This window comes from Gopherus flavomarginatus, chromosome 3, assembly GCF_025201925.1.
Source record: "Gopherus flavomarginatus isolate rGopFla2 chromosome 3, rGopFla2.mat.asm, whole genome shotgun sequence".
Classification (NCBI taxonomy): domain Eukaryota; kingdom Metazoa; phylum Chordata; order Testudines; family Testudinidae; genus Gopherus; species Gopherus flavomarginatus.
The window spans coordinates 287,572,214-287,594,883 of record NC_066619.1 but is presented as its reverse complement, the minus strand read 5'-3'; the positions used below and the strand labels follow the sequence as shown (position 1 = coordinate 287,594,883).

General features: G+C 64.6%; 1 protein-coding gene across 1 annotated transcript in view; it reads left to right on the top strand.

Annotated features, from left to right (window-relative positions):
• CCDC142 (coiled-coil domain containing 142) overlaps positions 1-20,729 on the top strand; it is a 46,958-nt gene extending 26,229 nt beyond the window's left edge. The window contains 12 exon segments of the mRNA XM_050944955.1: positions 10,993-11,158; positions 11,333-11,337; positions 11,941-11,997; positions 12,000-13,530; positions 14,685-14,771; positions 15,018-15,179; positions 16,185-16,345; positions 16,627-16,779; positions 17,374-17,488; positions 18,700-18,877; positions 19,190-19,398; positions 20,394-20,729. Of these exon segments, the coding sequence (XP_050800912.1) occupies positions 10,993-11,158; positions 11,333-11,337; positions 11,941-11,997; positions 12,000-13,530; positions 14,685-14,771; positions 15,018-15,179; positions 16,185-16,345; positions 16,627-16,779; positions 17,374-17,488; positions 18,700-18,877; positions 19,190-19,398; positions 20,394-20,650 (3,081 nt within the window). The 3' untranslated portion in view covers positions 20,651-20,729.
• The last annotated feature ends 1,941 nt before the right edge of the window (positions 20,730-22,670 follow it).

Below are 22,670 nucleotides of genomic sequence, written 5' to 3'. Positions count from 1 at the left end.
CAGAGGGTGTTTGGGGGGGCTCTGTGGGGGTGACAGAGGAGGCTCTGTGGGGGTGTCACAGGTTCAGTGGGGGTGACAGAGGGGGTTCATGGGGGGGCTCTGTGGGGATGTCTCAGGTTCAGTGGGGGTGACAGAGAGGGTTCATGGGGGGCTCTGTGGGGGTGTCACGGGTTCAGTGGGGTGACAGAGGGGATTCATGTGGGGCTCTGTGGGGGTGTCACAGGTTCAGTGGAGGTGACAGAGAGGGTTCATGGGGGGCTCTGTGGGGGTGTCACGGGTTCAGTGGGGTGACAGAGGGGGTTCATGGGGGGCTCTGTGGGGGTGACAGAGGGCACTCTGTGGGGGTGTCACAGGTTCAGTGTGGGTGACAGAGGGGGTTCAGGGGGCTCTGTGGGGGTGTCACGGGTTCAGTGGGGGTGACAGAAGTGGTTCATGGGGGTTCAGTCGGGGTGACAGAGGGGGTACATGGGGGGCTCTGTGGGGGTGTCACAGGTTCAGTGGAGGTGACAGAGAGGGTTCATGGGGGCCTCTGTGGGGGTGTCACATGTTCAGTAGGTGTGAAAGAGATAGTTCATGGGGGTTCAGTGGGGGTGACACAGGTTCAGTGGGGGTGACAGAGGGGGTTCATGGGGGGCTCTGTGGGAGTGACAGAGGAGATTCTGTGGGGGTGTCACAGGTTCAGTGGGGGTGACAGAGGGAGTTCACGGGGGGCTCTGTGAGGGTGTCACGGGTTCAGTGGGGGTGACAGAGGGTGTTTGGGGAGGCTCTGTGGGGGTGACAGACGGCGTTCTGTGGGGGTGTCACAGGTTCAGTGGGGGTGACAGAGGGGATTCATGGGGGACTCTGTGGGGGTGACAGAGGGGGCTCTGTGGGGGTGTCACAGGTTCAGTAGGGGTGGCAGAGGGGGTTCCTGCGGGGCTCTGTGAGGGTGTCGCGGGTTCAGTGGGTGTGACAGAGGGTGTTCGGGGGGCTCTGTGGGGGTAACAGAGGGGGCTCTGTGGGGGTGTTACAGGTTCAGTGGGGGTGACAGAGGGGATTCATGGGGGTTCAGTGGGGTGATAGAGGGAGTTCATGGGGGCTCTGTGGGGGTGTCACAGGTTCAGTGGGGGTGACAGAGGGTGTTCATGGGGGTTCAGTGGGGTGACAGAGGGGGTTCATGGGGGCTCTGTGGGGGTGTCACGGGTTCAGTGGCGGTGACAGAGGGGGTTCATGGGGGTTCAGTGGGGTGACAGAGGGGGTTCATGGGGGTTCTGTGGGGGAATCACGGGTTCAGTGGGGGTGACAGAGGGGGTTCATGGGGGGCTCTGTGGGGGTGACAGAGGGGGCTCTGTGGGAGTGTCACGGGTTCAGTGGGGGTGACAGAGGGGGTTCATGGGGGGCTCTGTGGGGGTGACAGAGGGGGCTCTGTGGGGGTGTCACGGGTTCAGTGGGGGTGACAGAGGGGGTTCATGGGGGTTCAGTGGGGGTGACAGAGGGAGTTCATGGGGGGTTCTTTGGGGGTGACAGAGAGGGCTCTGTGGGGGTGTCACAGGTTCAGTGGTGTGACACAGGGGGTTCATGGGGGGCTCTGTGAGGGTATCACAGGTTTAGTGGGGGTGACAGAGGGGGTTCATGGGGGGCTCTGTGGCCGTGACAGAGGGGGCTCTGTGGGGGTGTCACGGGTTCAGTGGGGGTGACAGAGGGGGTTCATGGGGGGCTCTGTGGGGGTGACAGAGGGGGCTCTGCAGGGGTGTCACGGGTTCAGTGGGGGTGACAGAGGAGGTTTATGGGGGGCTCTGTGGCGGTGACAGAGGGGGCTCTGTGGGGGTGTCATGGGTTCAGTGGGGGTGACAGAGAGGGTTGATGGGGGGCTCTGTGGGGGTGACACGGGTTCAGTGGGGGTGACAGAGGAGGATCATGGGGGGCTCTGTGGGGGTGAAAAAGGGGGCTCTGTGGGGTGTCACGGGTTCAGTGGGGGTGATTGAGGGGGTTCATGGGGGGCTCTGTGGCGGTGACAGAGGGGGCTCTGTGGGGGTGTCACGGGTTCAGTGGGGGTGACAGAGGGTGTTCAGGGGGGGCTCTGTGGGGGTGACAGAGGGGTCTCTGTGGGGGTGTCACGGGTTCAGTGGGGGTGACAGAGTGGGTTCATGGGGGGCTCTGTGGCGGTGACAGAGGGGGCTCTGTGGGGGTGTCACGGGTTCAGTGGGGTGACAGAGGGGGTTCATGGGGGGCTCTGTGGGTGTGTCACGAGTTCAGTGGGGGTGATAGAGGGGGTTCATGGGGGTTCAGTGGGGGTGACAGAGGGGGTTCATGGGGGGCTCTGTGGGGTGTCACGGGTTCAGTGGGGGTCACAGAGGGGGTTCATGGGGGTTCAGTGGGGGTGACAGAGGGGGTTCATGGGGGGCTCTGTGGGGGTGACAGAGGGGGCTCTGTGGGGTGTCACAGGTTCAGTGATGTGACAGAGGGGGATCATGGGGGGCTCTGTGGGGGTGTCACGGGTTCAGTGGGGTGACAGAGAGGATTCATGGGGGTCTGTGGGGGTTTCACAGGTTCAGTGGGGGTGACAGAGGGGGATCATGGGGGTTCAGTGGGGGTGACAGAGAGGGTTCATGGGGGGCTCTGTGGGGCTGTCACGGGTTCAGTGGGGTGACAGAGGGGGTTCATGGGGGCTCTGTGGGGGTGTCACGGGTTCAATGGGGTGACAGAGGGGGTTCATGGGGGGCTCTGTGGGGGTGACAGAGGGGGCTCTGTGGGGGTGTCACGGGTTTAGTAGGGTGACAGAGGGGGTTCATGGGAGTTCAGTGGGGGTGACAGAGGGGGTTCATGGGGGGCTCTGTGGGGGTGTCACAGGTTCAGTGGTGTGACAGAGGGAGTTCATGGGGGGCTCTGTGGGGGTGTCACGGGTTCAGTGGGGTGACAGAGGGGGTTCATGGGGGGCTCTGTGTGGGTGTCACGGGTTCAGTGGGGTGACAGAGGGGGTTCATGGGGGTTCAGTGGGGTGACAGAGGGGGTTCATGGGGGCTCTGTGGGGTGTCACAGGTTCAGTGGGGGTGACAGAGGGGTTCATGGGGGTTCAGTGGGGGTGACAGAGGGGGTTCATGTGGGGCTCTGTGGGGGTGTCACGGGTTCAGTGGGATGACAGAGGGGGTTCATGGGGGTTCAGTGGGGTGACAGAGGGGGTTCATGGGGGGCTCTGTGGGGGTGTCACAGGTTCAGTGGTGTGACAGAGGGGGTTCATGGGGGGCTCTGTGGGGGTGTCACGGGTTCAGTGGGGTGACAGAGGGGGTTCATGGGAGGCTCTGTGGGGGTGTCACGGGTTCAGTGGGGTGACAGAGGGGGTTCATGGGGGTTCAGTGGGGTGACAGAGGGGGTTCATAGGGGGCTCTGTGGGGGTGTCACGGGTTCAGTGGGGGTGACAGAGGGGGTTCATGGGGGTTCAGTGGGGGTGACAGAGGGTGTTCATGGGGGGCTCTGTGGGGGTGTCACGGGTTCAGTGGGGTGACAGAGGGGGTTCATGGGGGCTCTGTGGGGGTGTCTCAGGTTCAGTGGGCTGACAGAGGGGGTTCATGGGGGCTCTGTGGGGGTGTCACGGGTTCAGTGGGGTGACAGAGGGGGTTCATGGGGGGCTCTGTGGGGGTGTCACGGGTTCAGTGGGGTGACAGAGGGGGTTCATGGGGGGCTGTGTGGGGGTGTCACGGGTTCAGTGGGGTGACAGAGGGGGTTCATGTGTGTTCAGTTGGGGTGACAGAGGGGGTTCATGGGGGCTCTGTGGGGGTGTCTCAGGTTCAGTGGGGTGACAGAGGGGGTTCATGGGGCTCTGTGGGGGTGTCTTAGGTTCAGTGGGGGTGACAGAGGGGGTTCATGGGGGCTCTGTGGGGGTGTCACGGGTTCAGTGGGGTGACAGAGGGGGTTCATGGGGAGCTCTGTGGGGGTGTCACGGGTTCAGTGGGGTGACAGAGGGGGTTCATGGGGGTTCAGTGGGGTGACAGAGGGAGTTCATGGGGGGCTCTGTGGGGGTGTCACGGGGGTTCAGTGGGGTGACAGAGGGGGTTCATGGGGGGCTCTGTGGGGGTGATAGAGGGGGTTCATGGGGGGCTCTGTGGGGGTGTCACGGGTTCAGTGGGTGACAGAGGGGGTTCATGGGGGGCTCTGTGGGGGTGTCACGGGTTCAGTGGGTGTGACAGAGGGGGTTCATGGGGGGCTCTGTGGGGGTGTCATGGGTTCAGTGTGGTGACAGAGGGGGTTCATGGGGGTTCAGTGGGGTGACAGAGGGAGTTCATGGAGGGCTCTGTGGGGGTGTCACGGGTTCAGTAGGGGTGACAGAGGGGGTTCATGGGGGCTCTGTGGGCGTGTCACGGGTTCAGTGGGGTGACAGAGGGGGTTCATGGGGGGCTCTGTGGGGGTGTCACAGGTTCAGTGGTGTGACAGAGGGGGTTTATGGGGGGCTCTTTGGGGGTGTCACGGGTTCAGTGGGGTGACAGAGGGGGTTCATGGGGGTTCAGTCGGGTGACAGAGGGGGTTCATAGGGGGCTCTGTGGGGGTGTCACGGGTTCAGTGGGGGTAACAGAGGGGGTTCATGGGGGTTCAGTGGGGGTGACAGAGGGGGTTCATGGGGGCTCTGTGGGGGTGTCTCAGGTTCAGTGGGGTGACAGAGGGGGTTCATGTGGGCTCTGTGGGGGTGTCACGGGTTCAGTTGGGTGACAGAGGGGGCTCATGGGGGGCTCTGTGGGGGTGTCACGGGTTCAGTGGGGTGACAGAGGGGGTTCATGGGGGGCTCTGTGGGGGTGTCACGGGTTCAGTGGCGGTGACAGAGGGGGTTTATGGGGGTTCAGTGGGGTGACAGAGGGGGTTCATGGGGGGCTCTGTGGGGGAGTCACGGGTTCAGTGGGGGTGACAGAGGGGGTTCATGGGGGGCTCTGTGGGGGTGTCTCAGGTTCAGTGGGGGTGACAGAGGGGGTTCATGGGGGCTGTGTGGGGGTGTCACGGGTTCAGTGGGGTGACAGAGGGGGTTCATGGGGGTTCAGTGGGGTGACAGAGGGGGTTCATGGGGGGCTCTGTGGGGGTATCACGGGTTTAGTGGGGTGACAGAGGGGGTTCATGGGGGTTCAGTGGGGTGACAGAGGGGGTTCATGGGGGGCTCTGTGGGGGTGTCACGGGGGTTCAGTGGGGTGACAGAGGGGGTTCATGGGGGGCTCTGTGGGGGTGACAGAGGGGGTTCATGGGGGGCTCTGTGGGGGTGTCACGGGTTCAGTGGGTGACAGAGGGGGTTCATGGGGGGCTCTGTAGGGGTGTCACGGGTTCAGTGGGAGTGACAGAGGGGGTTCATGGGGGCTCTGTGGGGGTGTCACGGGTTCAGTGGGTGACAGAGGGGGTTCATGGGGGTTCAGTGGGGTGACAGAGGGGGTTCATGGAGGGCTCTGTGGGGCTGTCACGGTTTCAGTGGGGGTGACAGAGGGGGTTCATGGGGGGCTCTGTGGGCCTGTCACGGGTTCAGTGGGGTGACAGAGGGGGTTCATGGGGGTTCAGTGGGGTGACAGAGGGGGTTCATGGGGGGCTCTGTGGGGGTGTCACGGGTTCAGTGGGGTGACAGAGGGGGTTCATGGGGGTTCAGTGGGGTGACAGAGGGGGTTCGGTGGGGGCTCTGTGGGGGTGTCACAGGTTCAGTGGGGTGACAGAGGGGGTTCATGGGGGGCTCTGTGGGGGTGTCACGGGTTCAGTGGGGTGACAGAGGGGGTTCATGGGAGGCTCTGTGGGGGTGTCACGGGTTCAGTGGGGTGACAGAGGGGGTTCATGGGGGTTCAGTGGGGTGACAGAGGGGTTCATAGGGGGCTCTGTGGGGGTGTCACGGGTTCAGTGGGGGTGACAGAGGGGTTCATGGGGGTTCAGTGGGGGTGACAGAGGGGTTCATGGGGGGTCTGTGGGGGTGTCACGGGTTCAGTGGGGTGACAGTGGGGGTTCATGGGGGCTCTGTGGGGGTGTCTCAGTTTCAGTGGGGTGACAGAGGGGGTTCATGGGGGGCTCTGTGGGGGTGTCACGGGTTCAGTGGGGTGACAGAGGGGGTTCATGGGGGCTCTGTGGGGGTGTCTCAGGTTCAGTGGGCTGACAGAGGGGGTTCATGGGGGCTCTGTGGGGGTGTCACGGGTTCAGTGGGGTGACAGAGGGGGTTCATGGGGGGCTCTGTGGGGGTGTCACGGTTCAGTGGGGTGACAGAGGGGGTTCATGGGTGTTCAGTTGGGGTGACAGAGGGGGTTCATGGGGGCTCTGTGGGGGTGTCTCAGGTTCAGTGGGGGTGACAGAGGGAGTTCATGGGGGCTGTGTGGGGGTGTCATGGGTTCAGTGGGGTGACAGAGGGGGTTCATGCGGGTTCAGTGGGGTGACAGAGGGGGTTCATGGGGGGCTCTGTGGGGGTGTCACGGGTTCAGTGGGGTGACAGAGGGGGTTCACGGGGGTTCAGTGGGGTGACAGAGGCCGTTCATGGGGGGCTCTGTGGGGGTGTCACGGGGGTTCAGTGGGGTGACAGAGGGGGTTCATGGGGGGCTCTGTGGGGGTGTCACAGGGGTTCAGTGGGGTGACAGAGGGGGTTCTATGGGGGTGTCACAGGTTCAGTGGGGTGACAGAGGGGGTTCATGGGGGGCTCTGTGGGGGTGTCACAGGTTCAGTGGGGTGACCGAGGGGGTTCATGGGGGTTCAGTGGGGTGACAGAGGGGGTTCATGGGGGCTCTGTGGGGGTGTCACGGGTTCAGTGGGGTGACAGAGGGGGTTCATGGGGGTTCAGTGGGGTGACAGAGGGGGTTCAGGAGGGTTCAGTGGGGGTGACAGAGGGGGTTCATGGGGGGCTCTGTGGCGGTGTCACAGGTTCAGTGGGGTGACAGAGGGGGTTCATGGGGGTTCAGTGGGGTGACAGAGGGGGTTCAGGAGGGTTCAGTGGGGGTGACAGAGGGGGTTCATGGGGGCTCTGTGGCGGTGTCACAGGTTCAGTGGGGTGACAGAGGGGGTTCATGGGGCGCTCTGTGGGGGTGTCACGGGTTCAGTGGGGTGACAGAGGGGGTTCAGGGGGGTTCAGTGGGGTGACAGAGAGGGTTCATGGGGGGCTCTGTGGGGGTGTCACGGTTTCAGTGGGGTGACACAGGGGGTTCATGGGGGGCTCTGTGGGGGTGTCACGGTTTCAGTGGGGTGACAGAGCGGGTTCATGGGGGTTCAGTGGGGTGACAGAGGGGGTTCATGGGGGCTCTGTGGGGGTGTCACGGGTTCAGTGGGGTGACAGAGGGGGTTCATGGGGGTTCAGTGGGGTGACAGAGGGAGTTCATGGGGGGCTCTGTGGGGGTGTCACAGGGGTTCAGTGGAGTGACAGAGGGGGTTCAGGAGGGTTCAGTGGGGTGACAGAGGGGGTTCATGGGGCGCTCTGTGGGGGTGTCACGGGTTCAGTGGGGTGACAGAGGGGGTTCAGGGGGGTTCAGTGGGGTGACAGAGAGGGTTCATGGGGGGCTCTGTGGGGGTGTCACGGTTTCAGTGGGGTGACACAGGGGGTTCATGGGGGGCTCTGTGGGGGTGTCACGGTTTCAGTGGGGTGACAGAGCGGGTTCATGGGGGTTCAGTGGGGTGACAGAGGGGGTTCATGGGGGCTCTGTGGGGGTGTCACGGGTTCAGTGGGGTGACAGAGGGGGTTCATGGGGGTTCAGTGGGGTGACAGAGGGGGTTCATGGGGGGCTCTGTGGGGGTGTCACAGGGGTTCAGTGGAGTGACAGAGGGGGTTCAGGAGGGTTCAGTGGGGTGACAGAGGGGGTTCATGGGGGGCTCTGTGGGGGTGTCACGGGTTCAGTGGGGTGACAGAGGGGTTTCAGGGGGGCTCTGTGGGGTGACAGAGGGGGTTCAGGAGGGTTCAGTGGGGTGACAGAGGGGGTTCGGGGGGGCTCTGTGGGGGTGTCACAGGGGTTCAGTGGGGGTGACAGAGGGGTTCATGGGGGTTCAGTGGGGGTGACAGAGGGGGTTCATGGGGGGCTCTGTGGGGGTGTCACGGGTTCAGTGGGGTGACAGAGGGGGTTCGGGGGGGTTCAGTGGGGTGACAGAGGGGGTTCGGGGGGGCTCTGTGGGGGTGTCACGGGTTCAGTGGGGTGACAGAGGGGGTTCGGGGGGCTCTGTGGGGGTGTCACGGGTTCAGTGGGGTGACAGAGGGGGTTCGGGGGGGCTCTGCAGGGATCACTGGGGTGACCCAGGGCAGTCAGGCGGACTCCCGGGGTGTGACGGGGGCTCATGGCAGGGCAGTGTCCTGCTGGCTGCCGAGGGCGCAGCGGGCAGTTCCGGAGGTGGCGATGGCGGGGAGCGGTGGGGCCCGCCCCGCCCCCTGCGCCCTGGGGCACCCCGGCGGGGGAGGGGCAGAGCCCACTTCTCGGCCCCGCCCATCATCGTCCTGACGTGGCGAGACCCCGACTTCCCTTATCACGTGACAGAGCGGGCGGGAACTGAAGCGCGGGATCCCCATCACGTGCCAGTTCCTAGTTCGCTGATTGGCTCTAAGCTCCCAGCGCCCTGTCCTGAGCTGGAGGCGGTTGGGCGCGCGGCGGTGGCCGGTGAGTGTCGGGGCCGGGGTGGGGCGGGGCTGGCGCGGCCGGCGCTCCGCGGCCACCAGAGCCGCCGGCACCAGGAGCCTCCGGGCGGCCTCGGAGGTGCCGGTTACCATGGCTACCGCGGGGCGTCCTGTGCCCGCTGAAGTGCCCGGATGGACACGGAGGTGTCCCGTGGGGGCGGGGCCAATCCCGATCGAGCCACGCCCCCTGCCGACGCCACGGCCCCTGGCCTCCCCCCGGGGCCCCCAGCGGGGAAGGGGGAGCCAGGCCGGTGCTGAAGGGGCTGACGGCCCCCCGCACCCCCAAAGTCTGGGATCTGCAGCCCCCCCCCGCCCTGCTCACCCCTCGGCATCAGCCCCTGCTGCCCCGGCCGGGCTGAGCCCGTGTGGGGACGTGTGTCCCTGCGCTGCCCCCCCCTCGTGCCCTGGGGGGCCCGTTCTGGGTCTGTCTCCACTGCAGCGTCAGCTCAGGTTCACACACCCTGGCCTTGAGCGTCTACACTCGTCCCTAAGCCCCGGTGTGGAGCTCTTACACCCTGGCCTTGAGCGTCTACACTCGTCCCTAAGCCCCGGTGTGGAGCTCTTACACCCTGGCCTTGAGCGTCTACACTCGTCCCTAAGCCCCGGTGTGGAGCTCTTACACCCTGGCCTTGAGCGTCTACACTCGTCCCTAAGCCCCGGTGTGGAGCTCTTACACCCTGGCCTTGAGCGTCTACACTCGTCCCTAAGCCCCGGTGTGGAGCTCTTACACCCTGGCCTTGAGCGTCTACACTCGTCCCTAAGCCCCGGTGTGGAGCTCTTGCACCCTGGCCTTGAGCGTCTACACTCGTCCCTAAGCCCCGGTGTGGAGCTCTTACACCCTGGCCTTGAGCGTCTACACTCGTCCCTAAGCCCCGGTGTGGAGCTCTTACACCCTGGCCTTGAGCGTCTACACTCGTCCCTAAGCCCCGGTGTGGAGCTCTTACACCCTGGCCTTGAGCGTCTACACTCGTCCCTAAGCCCCGGTGTGGAGCTCTTACACCCTGGCCTTGAGCGTCTACACTCGTCCCTAAGCCCCGGTGTGGAGCTCTTACACCCTGGCCTTGAGCGTCTACACTCGTCCCTAAGCCCCGGTGTGGAGCTCTTACACCCTGGCCTTGAGCGTCTACACTCGTCCCTAAGCCCCGGTGTGGAGCTCTTGCACCCTGGCCTTGAGCGTCTACACTCGTCCCTAAGCCCCGGTGTGGAGCTCTTACACCCTGGCCTTGAGCGTCTACACTCGTCCCTAAGCCCCGGTGTGGAGCTCTTACACCCTGGCCTTGAGCGTCTACACTCGTCCCTAAGCCCCGGTGTGGAGCTCTTACACCCTGGCCTTGAGCGTCTACACTCGTCCCTAAGCCCCGGTGTGGAGCTCTTACACCCTGGCCTTGAGCGTCTACACTCGTCCCTAAGCCCCGGTGTGGAGCTCTTGCACCCTGGCCTTGAGCGTCTACACTCGTCCCTAAGCCCCGGTGTGGAGCTCTTGCACCCTGGCCTTGAGCGTCTACACTCGTCCCTAAGCCCCGGTGTGGAGCTCTTGCACCCTGGCCTTGAGCGTCTACACTCGTCCCTAAGCCCCGGTGTGGAGCTCTTACACCCTGGTCTTGAGCGTCTACACTCGTCCCTAAGCCCCGGTGTGGAGCTCTTACACCCTGGCCTTGAGCGTCTACACTCGTCCCTAAGCCCGGTGTGGAGCTCTTACACCCTGGTCTTGAGCGTCTACACTCGTCCCTAAGCCCGGTGTGGAGCTCTTACACCCTGGTCTTGAGCGTCTACACTCGTCCCTAAGCCCGGTGTGGAGCTCTTACACCCTGGCCCCGCCTGCGGCTGCAGCATCTACACTGCGTTATGCGGGCCTGAGTCCAACCACCCAGAGCCCCGAGTTCTTGCACCCTCCCAAAGCGGGGCCACTCCAGTCCCTGTTCCTGGTGCAAGGTGGGGAAACCTGACTGGCCGCTCAAGCTGCCTGTCCGGAAGACAAAGAAAGTCAGGACTTGGGATTGTGGCTACGTTGGGCAGACTGCCAGAGCACAAGTTCACTGGGGCTGATGCATCTACATTGGGCTTGAACCCTGGCTCCAAGCTTGACTGAGGCTCAGGTTCTCCACCACCCCATGCCCCATGGGGCCCTGGGTCCAAACCCTGGGTTAGCTAGTGTGATTTGTGTGTAGGCAGAAGGGGGTTAGTCTTGAGGCTGAGTTCAAACCCTGGGCTCACACTGCAATGTGGACACCCTCTCAGTTTCTGGGTGCCTGTCCCCTGCACGTGGAGGTTGGGGGTTGGGGCACTGCTCTAAGGTGGCAGCTGAGGTCCGTGTGACTAGGCCTGTCGGTGCTGCTGTCCTCAGGAGGGGTCAGGGTCAGGGGTAACTAAGCTGGCAGCTGCCACTGCGAGCAATGCTGCGGTTGACCCTCCAGCCTTGTCTCTTGCAGATGATCGAAGTAGATGGCATTGGCCTGAACACTGTCTTCATCCTCATCATGTCGCGCATGTCGCAGGCCTCAGGCTCCATCCTGCCGCCGCTGAGCTCACTGGTGGGGCCCAAGAAGGTGTCTCCCACTGTTGGGCAAGGGGAGCAAGAGGAGTCAGCAGACTCAGGTGAGGACAGAAACTCGGTGGGGCTGGGCAGCACCGGTTCGGGCAGGAGGAGAGCTGGACACCAGAGCCTCCCATTGAAGGCAGAGACCGTGAGCCCCAATCGAGGGCTGTGACGACAACTCACTGGTGGCACAGGCTGCTTGCTGCGGGCCAGGGCATGCGTGGCTGCTGCAGCTCAGGTAGACACCTGGGGCTTGGGTGGCTGCTCTTTTTAGTCCCTTGATCCTTTAATTGCATTTGTGCCTCCTTCCTGCAGCTCCTTTTGTTCAGTCTGGGCCATTTAATCCATGGGAATTACAGGCAGGGGAAGGGCAGCTGAGGTCCCAGCGCAGCAGAGACAGGGATGGGGGAGGGTAAGAAGCAGGGCAGGCTGAGGAAGTGCAGGGAGCTGCAGATGGCAGAGGGGGACCTCCAGTCCCATGTCACAGCTCTGAGAGCAGCGGGAGGCAGGGGAGACAGAGCTATGCTGGAGCTGCTCCCTTGTCCCTCTGCAGCACAGGCACCATAGTGCTGGGGCCTCCAGCGAGGGGTCTCGCTCCTTTCCCCAGGGCAGGGCTGGCGGGGGGTCCCCGAAGAAGAGTGTGAGAGTGGTGGGTTGAGGGTGGGGTAATTATGGGGGGTCCAGGGGCTATAAAGCAGGTCCCCTGTGGTTCCCCACACCCCAGGCCACTGGAGCTGGGAGTGCCTAGGGAATGTTGGAGGCACAGCTGCAAGGGCATGACGGGCTGTGGGAGGGCATATCTCTGCTCCCCTACAGATTGTGCCCTCTCCGTTCAACCCAGTCTGGCTCTGCTTTCGCTGCTGGAGGAGGTTACAGGGGGCTCCCTGGGGCTGCAGCCGCCTCCTCCCTGAGACTCTGTGCCTTGCAGGCTGCAGCTCCCTGAGTGGCTTTGCCAAGTCTCTGCAGAAGGCGGAGGCCCTGCTGTGGAACTGTGTGAACCCCAGTGTGCGGCGCCTCCTGCAGCAGCATGCCAGCGCCAGTGCCTACAACAGCGACGAGGAGGACTCGCCCGGCGCCCTTGCCCGCCTGGCCCAGGTGGAGCACAGCTTCCTGGGACTCAGCCGCTGCCTCTGTGTGCAGGAGAACCCCCGCACGGAGACCTTCCAAGGCCACGTCAAGCCGGCGGCCAGTGACACGGCCCAGGGCACCTTCTCCTACCACCCTGTCCACCCCTGTGTAGCCAAGCACTGTGCCACCTTGCACGCCCTGCTGCAGCACCGCCACCGCCTCCGCCTCTCCCGTGAGTACAGCCACCGCCTCAAAGGGGCCTCGGATTTCGTCCGTCAGCTCCTGGCTCTCTTGGCGCTGAAGGACCGGGGAGGGGACCCTGGGGGGAGCAGGCAGCTCAGGGGACTCTGTGAGGAGCTGCGGACTCATACCAGCCACTGGAGCGGGCTGCAGCGCAAGATGCGCAGTGACCCCTGGCTGCGGGAGCTGCTGCTGCAGCCTCACGAGTCAGTGACACACATGAAGCAAGCACTGGATCTGCTGGCCCTGCACGCCATCCGCCTGGTAGAGCGCTACGTAGAGGTGCAGCTGCACTGCTTGGCACGAGCCAGCCCCGCCGCCGTCTCCCCTGCCCAGCTCTCCGACCTGTTCCAGGGCTTGGAGATCTACAACCACCTGCTGAGCGATCAGGCCCTGGAGCGAGCCTCTGGCGAGCCAGGGACTGATCCTGCCACTCCACTCCGGCGCAAAGGAGAGGTGGGGGTTGGCGCTCAGGCCTATCCCATTGGTCGGGTGTTGGGCGTGCTGGCAGCTGAGAGAGGCAGGCTGGCTGCCCACCGACTCCACCAGCTCCTCCTGCATCGGGCACAGGGGAACAGCCTGGAACAAGGGCACTGGGAGAATGCTGTGGTGCCTTGGTCCATGGACCACAGCAGCAGCGAGACAGATGTGGGGTCCCGTGGGCCTCCCACAGTGGAGGGGCTCCCGAGCCTCCCTGAGGAGCTGCAGGTGCTGTGCAGGGAGGACAAGGAGCTCCTGGACCTTGTTCTGGGAGTCTTGGTGGCCTCCAATGACACGCTCTGGCACCATGTGCTCAAGAGGCCCAAGCAGGAGAAGCCCCCGGCAGAGGAGGACCAGGAGCCCCTCATGGCGCCGGCCGCCAGCCTGGACCTGGACGAGAGGCTGAGCCCGGCCTCCCTGCCCAGCTGGAAGTCTGTGCGCTGGCTGGACGCGTTCTACTCGGAGGCTGCCGAGGTTCTGTATGCACAGTACCGCCCGCTCTTCTGGGAGGCCACCGCCACCTTGCTGGCCCATCACCTGGAGCTGCGGCAGGACCAGGCACAGCCCTGTGGAGGCCTGCCCCAGTGCACAGAAAGGGCAGCAGCTGCGCTGGCACAGGAGCTGAGCCAGGCACTGAGTCAGGGTGAGTGCAGTGGGGTGGGGACTGGGACGTGGGGCCTATCCCCTCTAGGGGGCGCTGGCTCCAATCCCGTCTCAGGGTGGTGGCCTGGTTGGTAATGGGGGGTGGGAATGGGGCACAGGGTCTTTTCTCTCCAGGGGGTGCTGGCTCTGATCCAGCCCTGGGGCAGGGATTGACTGGATCGGGGGGCAGGTAATAGGACATGAGGTCTTTCCTCTCCAAGGGATGCTGGCTCTGATCCGGACCCAGCTCAGGGACTGGCTGGCTCTTGGGGGAGGGTTTGGGACACGGTGTGTCTCCCCTCTGAGGGCGCTGGCTCCCATCCAGGTTAAGGTTTTGGTGCCCAGATATCCTTCCCATCAGGGCTGCGTCATGGTTCCTGGTGCAGGAGTTGGGGTCTCAGGCCAGGGGTCTGCCCTGGCCTGGCAGTATCTGGCTCCCTGGTTGGCACCAGCAGTGGGAAGCCAAAGGCTGACTGGCCTGATTCCCTCCTCCTCCGCCAGGGGCAGGGCCCGTCCTCAGGGCCAGCTTTAGGAAGTGCGGGGCCCCGACAGGGATCACTAAAAAAAAACAAAACGTAAAAAAAGTGCCTTTCACTTCTTCCATGTATTATTTACTTTCCATAACTATATAAATAATAACAAAATTATATATTACGTACATTGTGTCATATATTATAAATATCGAGTTGGTTAAGAGGAACTTTATTGTACACCTCAGGCAGGGCAGGGGGTGTGGGGCTGGCTGGAGACAGGCTGGCTGTGGGCCGGGCAAGGGGTGCAGCAGGGGCTGGCTGTGGGCAGGGGGTGTGGGTACAGGGGGTATAGCCCACCCTATATGGTGAGTGCTCCTCCACCTCCCTCCCTCCCCCACCAGGGTAGTAGCAGCAGCCATGGGCTTGGGGGCTATTTAAAGGGCCCTGCTTCCATTGCCCCAGCCCTTTAAATAGCCGTGGGAGCCCTGGGGAAGCGGTGGGGCTCAGATGGCTATTTAAAGGATCGGGGCAGCAGAGGCAGCTGGAACAGCAGCTGAGCCTGGGGCTCTTGCCCGTACGCCATACCGGGGCTTGGGCGTGGGGCCCGATTTAGGGGAATCAGGCGAATCAGCCTAAAGCCGGCCCTCCCTGTCGTGGTGCTCACCCCTGTGTTTGCTTGCAGCCCATGTGCCCCCGGAGTGCGAAGCGGCGCTACAGCGCCTGTGCCTGTGTCTGATCTCTCAGGCTGTCTTCCAGAGCTGGGACCGAGGTAAGGCCCAGGGGCTGCTGGCCTGGAGGCCCTGAGGCCGGCAGGAGTGCTGTGGGGAGACCTGGCTGCTGGCACTGGGACTGGAGGGGCTCTGGGAACAGGGAGCCCTGCGTGGGGTACTTTGGGGGCACGCTGGGAGTGGGGAGGCTCTGCGGTGACCTCGGGGGGACAGGGGTAGGGTGTTTCAGGGCCCCAGGTGGTGGCAGCATCTCCCTCCCCCACCGTGGTGCTCTCCCCTCTCCGCAGGGTTCTGCCAGGCCCTGGGTTCCAGCCTCAGCGATAAGTGCGTGCCTGGGCCTAGGACAGTGGGCACGGCGCACAGCAGGACTGCCCAGCTGCTCCGGGAGCTCCACCCTCCCCTGGCCTTCGCCCTCAAATGCCTGGAGCCTCCGCTCACTGCAAGGACTGGTGAGTGAGGGCTCTCTCGGCTGCAGGGCTGGAGACTCAGGGAGCCGGAGCAGGGTTCTGTATCAGCCAGAGGGGGCGCTCACCGTGGGGGCGGTTCCTCGTGGGGACATGTGCCCCAGTGCTCTGCTGAGAAATCAGCTTCTAGGGCCCTGGCACTGCCTGTTCCCCCCACCCCCAGGCCACCCCGGGTGCTGCCCGGCCCCACTTCCATGCCCCTAAGGCTGCCCCTGGCACTTCCCAGCTCTGAATCCCCACACCATCCCCCTTGCACCCCCAGGCCGCCCCTGGCACTGCCTGTTCCCCCCACCCCCAGCCCACCCCGGGTGCTGCCCGGCCCCACTCCCATGCCCCTAAGGCTGCCCCTGGCACTTCCCAGCTCCGAATCCCCACACCATCCCCCTTGCACCCCCAGGCCACCCCTGGCACTGCCTGTTCCCCCCACCCCCAGGCCACCCCGGGTGCTGCCCGGCCCCACTCCCATGCCCCTAAGGCTGCCCCTAGCACTTCCCGGCCCTGAATCCTCACACTATCCCCCTCGCACCCCCAGGCCGCCCCGTCACTGCCTGTTCTCCCCACCCCCAGGCCACCCCAGGTGCTGCCCAGCCCCACTGCCATGCCCCTAAGGCTGCCCCTGGCACTTCCAGCTCCGAATCCCCACACCATCCCCCTTGCACCTCCAGGCTGCCCCTGGCACTGCCTGTTCCCCCCACCCCCAGGCCACCCCGTGTGCTGCCCGGCCCCACTCCCATGCCCCTAAGGCTGCCCCTGGCACTTCCCGGCCCTGAATTCTCACACCATCCCCCTCGTGCCCCCAGGCCACCCCTGGCACTGCCCGACCCCACCACCCCAGCGCCAACCCCCGCACCCCCTCCAGGGCCACCCCTGGCACTGCCTTCCTCCCCCCCCCCGCGAGTCCTCATCCTGCTGGGCTGTCCCCTGTGCCAGCTCACTCTGTACCACGGGGTCTCCTGGCTTTGCCCATTAACCCATTGTCCCTCCTTGCAGCGAGCAGCAACCTCGTCTCCCCGAGCCTCCGGCTGGAGCTGCTGACTCGCTGTCTGGCCACGGGGCAGGCCTCCTGCTCCTGGCTCATGGCCAAGGCCTATCAGCACCTTGCGGCCTGGTCCCTCTGCCCATTCCTGCTCGTCACCCAGGGAGATCTCCAGGCAAGTATGGCTCCTGGGACACTTCCTCGGGCCGGGACCCGCAGCCAGGGAGCTGCTGGCTGGGCCTGCGGCCTCTCCCTCCGCCAGCCATAGGGAGTCATGGAGACAACCGACCCCCAGCACCAGCTGCTCCCAAGCCAGAGTCCCTCCCTGTAGTGTGCCGAGGCACAGCGGGGGTGGGGCTGGGATCCCAGGCCCGGGGGGGGCTGCAGCTGGCCCCCAGCCAGGCTCTCTTTGCCCATGGCTGAGCTCAGGGCTTCACGTCTTCCTCTCCTCGGCAGTTGTTAAAGGCAGAGACCACCAGGTTGGCGGAGCTTGTGAGTGGGGCCTTCCCTGAGGTGGGGGACAGCCCCAGGTGGGTGCGGCCGGCCCTTGGCTCCCACCAGGAGCGGCAACTGTGCCTACAGATCCACTCCACTGCTGCCAGAATCCAGGTAGGGGACCCTTCCCTGCCTCACGGTGGCTGCATAGGGTTCGGGTTTCAGGGCTTCAGGGGAGGGTCCCTGCCTTAGGCCAGCCCCTTCCTCTGTGAGCCGCAGCCCTTCTGGGAGAAGGGGCCAGGCTTGGCCGCACTCCTCTGGCGAGCCCGGGGAGCTGGGCCACAGAGCTGGGCCCGGGCTGGAAACCCCTGCACTTTCCTGTCCCTTGCCCTGTTCTGGGCCGCAGGGCAGGGCTGCGGGGGCGGGAGGGGACTGGCTGTGATCCAGGTGGGCAGGTTGTAGGGGGAACGGCTGGTGGCAGCTCTAGTCAGATGGGTGGTGTGGAGTGTGCGGTGCTGGGTAGGCAGGGGCGGGGCCGGCCGCATGGTGGCAGCGCTGGACGGAGGCTGGGAGTGGGGCCGGCTCCACATTGGCGGCGCTGAATGGAGGCTGGCTCTGTTCCATCTCCTGGCACACGTGCCCAGGACCCTGCTGCGTCCTGGCAGGGCGCTGTCGTGCTTGCTGGACTAAGCTGCCAGTTCCCAAGGGTGGGGGTGCCAAGCCGGGCTCTCCCGGGGGTGCCAGCCCAGCTCCCCCTCTGTTCCCCAGAGCTTCTCACAGGACGTGCTGCGGATGTTCTCCACAAACTGCAAGCGGATGTCGGCAGAGATCTTCGGCCAGACCATGCCGCTGGGCAAGCACTGGAGAGCAGGCCTCCGTGCAGGTACGTCCCTCCGTGTCCTGTGCCCAGCCCCTGCCTGACAACAGATCCAGTGGGCAGAGCTGCTCATAGCTGGCATGTCAAGCTGACAGCACCTTCCTTCTTGCCCAGGTCTGTCCTGGCCCGGCCCTGCCCTGCCCTGCCAAGGCAGCCCGGAGCACTGGCTCTGGGTCCAGCCCCTGCTAGCAGGCCGCTGACCCGGCTCTCCCTGCAGGGATCACTAACCCCAGCATGCTGGGCTGGCTGCAGCCTGAGTCTCTGGGCCTGGTGCTGCCCCACAAGGCCCAGGCCAGTCTTCCCCACTGGTCCCAGTGAGAACTGGAGGTACCTGCTGCTGGGGGCGTAGTGTGAGTGCTGCCCTCCTCCATCCCGCCCCTCCCTCCAGTGGGCAAGCGATTCGGCAGCCAGCGCCTTCTGGGGGCCGAGCTGGCACAGCAGGCTCTTTGGGGCCACAGTGGGTCACTGTAAAGTGTTGCCCTTCGGGGGTGGAGCGCAGGGGCGGCTCCAGGCCCCAGCACGCCAAGCGTGTGCTTGGGGCGGCATGCTGTGGGGGGCACTCTGCCGGTCACCAGGAGGGCGGCAGGCGGGTTGCCTTCGGCGGCATGCCTGCAGAGGGTCCGCTGGTCCCGCCTGCGGAAGGTCTACCGAAGCCACGGGACCGGTGACCGGCAGAGCGCCCACCGTGCTTGGGGCGGCGAAATGTCTAGAGCCGCCCCCGGCGGAGCGTCCCACAAACGGTCCATCGGCCTCACACTGAGTCCTTCCTCCCTCTCCCCAGGATTTGCCCACCTCCTTGCCGGCCCCACCCTCCTCTGGGCTCCAGCCGGGGACCTGGCAGGGTCTGCTTAGTCATACCCCCTCCCTGCTCTGCCTGTCAGCAGGCCCTTCCCACAGCTCCGGATCTGCTCCAGGCTCCCCAAGGTGGGAATTGAACTCCCTGCTGCCGCCCTCGTGTGGCCCTCTCAGCGCTCGCCTGGGAGATCTGGGCCCGGCCCCCTGGCCAGTGCTGCCAGCTCTCCCTGGGCACCTCCTGCCTGCAGCTGCCCAGCTGGCTGTCTGCATTGGGCCTACCACGCTGTGGAGTTGCACCTGGGTGCCCCGAAGAGCTCCCCAGCTCCCTGTAACCCTTGCAGTGCCAGTGTGGGGCATACACCCCTCACAGCTCCTTCCAGCCATGGCAGGGGTAATGTTGCCCCCTTCCCCACCTCTTTCAGACCTGCCCAGCACCCCAGGTGAGTACGCCTTGGCCGCCGCCCAGAGTGTCCTGGGCCAGGTCCTGCAGGGCATCCAGCTGCTCCCGCGCGAGTCCCAGGTGCCCGCGCTCACCCATGTCATGACAGCCTTCGTGGAAGCCTGGATGGATCACATCCTCACCCAGAAAATCAAGTTCAGGTAATGAAGCTCACGGGGTGGGGGGCTGCGAGTCCGGATTTGGGGGCACTAGCAGAGCTGGGGGGAGCCCAGGGCTGGGCTAGCAGGGGCTGCAGGTCAGGACTGAGGGGCACTAGCGGAGCTGGAGGGAGCCCAGGGCTGGGGTCCCAGGGGACTGTGGGTCGGGATTGGGGGACGCCCAGAGCTGGGGTACCAGGGGGCTGTGGGTCGGAATTGGGGGCGCCCAGGGCTCGGGTCCCAGGGGGCTGTGGGTCGGGATTGGGGGCGCCCAGGGCTGCGATCTCTTCCCCACTCTCACCCGGGGCTCCCCAGCCTGCAGGGTGCCTTGCAGCTGAAGCAGGACTTCGACACAGTGCGGCAGCTGGTGCAGTCGGAGTCCGGCCTGTCGCCTGAGATCAAGCAGTCGGTGCTGTCGCTGCGCATCTTCCAGCAGATGGACAACGCCATCGTCTGCCTCTTGCAGCAGCCCAGCAGCAAGGCCTGCCTGCCCTCCCACACCTGGGAGTCCTTCCGCAAGTGCTGTGAGTGCTGTGGGGCTGGGCTGCCCCAGCCAGGTGCCTGAGGGCGGGTCAGAGATCGGAGCCCGGACGTGCCCAGAGATGGGCTCTGTTGGGTGCTGTTCCCGGCACACAATCAGTGTGCATGTGCTGAGCACATGGAGTCCTGCTCCCAGGCCCGGGGACCAGCTGGACTTGCTCAGCTCTGCACCGGCTGGGGGGGAGCACTGGGGGGGACCGGCTCCACCCTGCACGGCACCCCTGGGCCCAGCGGTGGCAGGGAGGCTAGCAGGCGCCCGTCGAAGTGGAGGTGCCTGTCCTTGGCCCTTTCCCCAGCAGCCTGCTGACAGCCTTCCGTCCTGGACCAGCTGGGCACAGGGGAGCAGTATCCCCTGACTGAGGCCCTCCCGTAGGTGGTGGGGCTGGGTATGGGTGGCTGGGAGACAACCTGGGGTGGCTCAGCCAAGCTGAGGGCTACTCAGCCAGGGGGCAGTGGGCTGGGATCCCCCATGCTACTGGGTTTGGGCTCCTCCACAGATGGTAAGAGCCTGTCCAAGGGGCCACTGCCCAGCTCCCCAGATGAGCTCGCCCCAGACCCCTGCGCATGCGCTGAGTGATTCCAGGGGGAGCAGCTGTTCGTACGGAGCGGGCAGGAGTCTGCATGGTGCACCGCCTCCCCCGGCCTGGGGCATCACCTCCCCCAGCTCTGATCAGCCCCAGCAGGGCGGGGGACCAGGGCAGTCAGAGGATGGCCCAGGCTAACCACCCCTCACGACCCCCCCCCAACTAACCTCCCCTCACAAACCCCCACAGGCTAACTACCCCGACGAGCCCCCTGCCCCACAGCTAACCTCCCCTCTGCCCCTTGTCCCACAGCTAACCTGCCCTTGCCCCCCTCACCCCCCCCGGCTAACCTCTCCTAGCTTCGCCCCCCCGGCTAACCTCTCCTAGCCCCCCCCCCCCAACTAGCCTCCCCTCATGCCACCCCCCCCAGCTGACATCTCCTCTCCTTGGCCCAGGCTCACACAATGGCGTCCGCACTCAGGACTTCCCCACGGGCAGCCTGAACAGCCTGGAGAGCCTGGACGTGCAGGCCTTGCGCAACAGCACCGCCCTGGAGACCCAGAGCTCCGACCTCCTCAGCCACCTGCAAGGCAGCTGCACCCCGGAGTCCTACCTCCCGAGCACCCAGCAAGAGTGGCTCTCCCTGCGGCTGCACGGCACGCGGCGCTGGAAGGTGCCCAGCCTGCCCTGCACCAAGAGCGCAGAGCCCTGAGCGGCTGGGCTCCCCAGCTTGGGGATGGAGCCCAGCCACGTATTCGTGGTTAGAAACAGAGCAGCCAAGTAGCCTCAAAGCTCCATGGCTCTGTGGTTCTGTTCTACCCCCCCCCCCCCCGGCCTGGCCAGCCAAGGCGTGCCTGGCAGCAGGAGCGGCGCCAGGGGTTTTGGCACCCTAGGTGGGGGTCCTTCCGTGCTCCCAGTCTTCGGGGCACTTCAGTGGCGGGTCCCGGAGCGAGTGAAGGACCTGCCGCAGAATTGCCGCTGAAGACCCGGAGCGCAGAAGGACCCCCTGCTGCCGAATTGCCGCCGAGGGCGGCAAAATGCCCACCCCCAAATCCTGGTGCCCCGTTGCCTAAATGGAAGCACCGGCCCTGCCTGGCAGGATGGCACATTCCCTGACCTGCGTCCTGGAGCAAACCACAGCCAGTCTCCCCTTGGGACTACAGATCCCAGCATGCAGTGTGCCTCTGCGAGGACAGCTGGGCGCAGAACTCCCTGAGACAAGGCCCCCACAGCCATCAGCAGGAGAGGGCTGGGCCAGGCTCGGGCAGGTTGGCGGACAGCCTATGTGTTCTGGGGGGAGTCGCTGCCCCCCACAAACAGCTCAGCCCAGTGACTTTGGCCTGGCTGCATGGACCAGGCCCCTGCAGACTATGAACAGCCCCGTGCCCCTGGCCTGGCACTGGGGTCAGTGCCCCTACTGAGCCCCCACCCTGCTCCCTGCAGCACAGACCTTCTAGCACCATGCCGGGGCATTAGCACCCCCTACAGCCACCAGCCCTGCCGAGCTCCTGGGATCTGAGCTGGTAAGACACACCGGTGCTGTGGCTGCATGGAGCAGCTTTGACAGGCCTCACTTCATTGGGTGGTCTGGCTGTGGGCTCCAGGTGCTGGGGAGTCCTGGAAAGGGAACGGCCCTGGGGCTCTGAGCTGTGTTCTGCTCGCTGTGGGCACGCACAGGGCAGAAGTTGGTTCCTCAGTCCCACCTCCTTACAACTAAATCAGTGGCAGAGACCAGTGTGAGTTCACCAAAGGCACGTGCCTGGGTGTGGTGATGACTCCTTTCCATTTGGGGTTTGGTGGGTTGTACATGACACCCCGAGTGACAGCTCCCCACCACCGCCCAGCTGCCTGCCCACCTGCAGCTTCCTTCCTGAGCAGTAGGCTCTTACGGGGCACCCCCACCCCACTGCTACTTTGGTCGTGGAGTTTGACTAAGGAGCTGGGTTTTCACTGGCTCCGCATGACAGGATAAATCTCCCCACGCACCGCGTCTCTTCACCCTCTCAGCTGCTCTGATGTGGCTGAGCTGTGGAACTCCCAGACTTGCAAAGAAAAATGTTCACAAATCGGTGGCTCCTCCCCCAAAACACCCCCTTGGAAAGGTTCGGGAGTGGAAACGGGGTGTCAGTGAGCCCATGGGCTTGCAGGTAAAGGGACTTGGAAGTGTTGGTCGGTTGTTCTCTGTGAGGGCTGCATGGCTGGGCTGTGAGCCCTGGACTGACGAGAACATAAGAACAGCCAGACTGGGTCAGACCAATGCTCCTCTAGCCCAGTGTCCTGTCAGCCGTCTGGCCAGTGCCAGGCGCCCCAGAGGGAGTGAACAGAACAGGGAATCATCCAGTGATCCATCCCCTGTTGCCCACTCCCAGCTGCTAGCAAACAGGGAGAGGGGAGACAGGTCTGTATCTCAGGGAAGGCCCTTGTTGCTGGGACCCCTGGGGCTTTGAACAACACTTGTGTTTGACTCTGTGTATTCCTGCCCTGTTTGCGAGGGAGAGAGCTGAGCAGTGAGGCTTAATCCAGGTCACCTGCCAGGTAAACAGGAGGGGCAAACTGGGGAGAGGTCAGAGAGGCAGCTTGATCCTGTCTAAGGTGTGGCTCTATACCACGGATGAGGGAACTGCTGCTCTGCCCTGCCCTGCCCTGGCTGTGCTGGTTTTGTCTGCCAGAGGACAGAACAGATTTCCAGCTACACCAGAGGAGAAGATACCTGGTCTGGTACTGTACGTCAC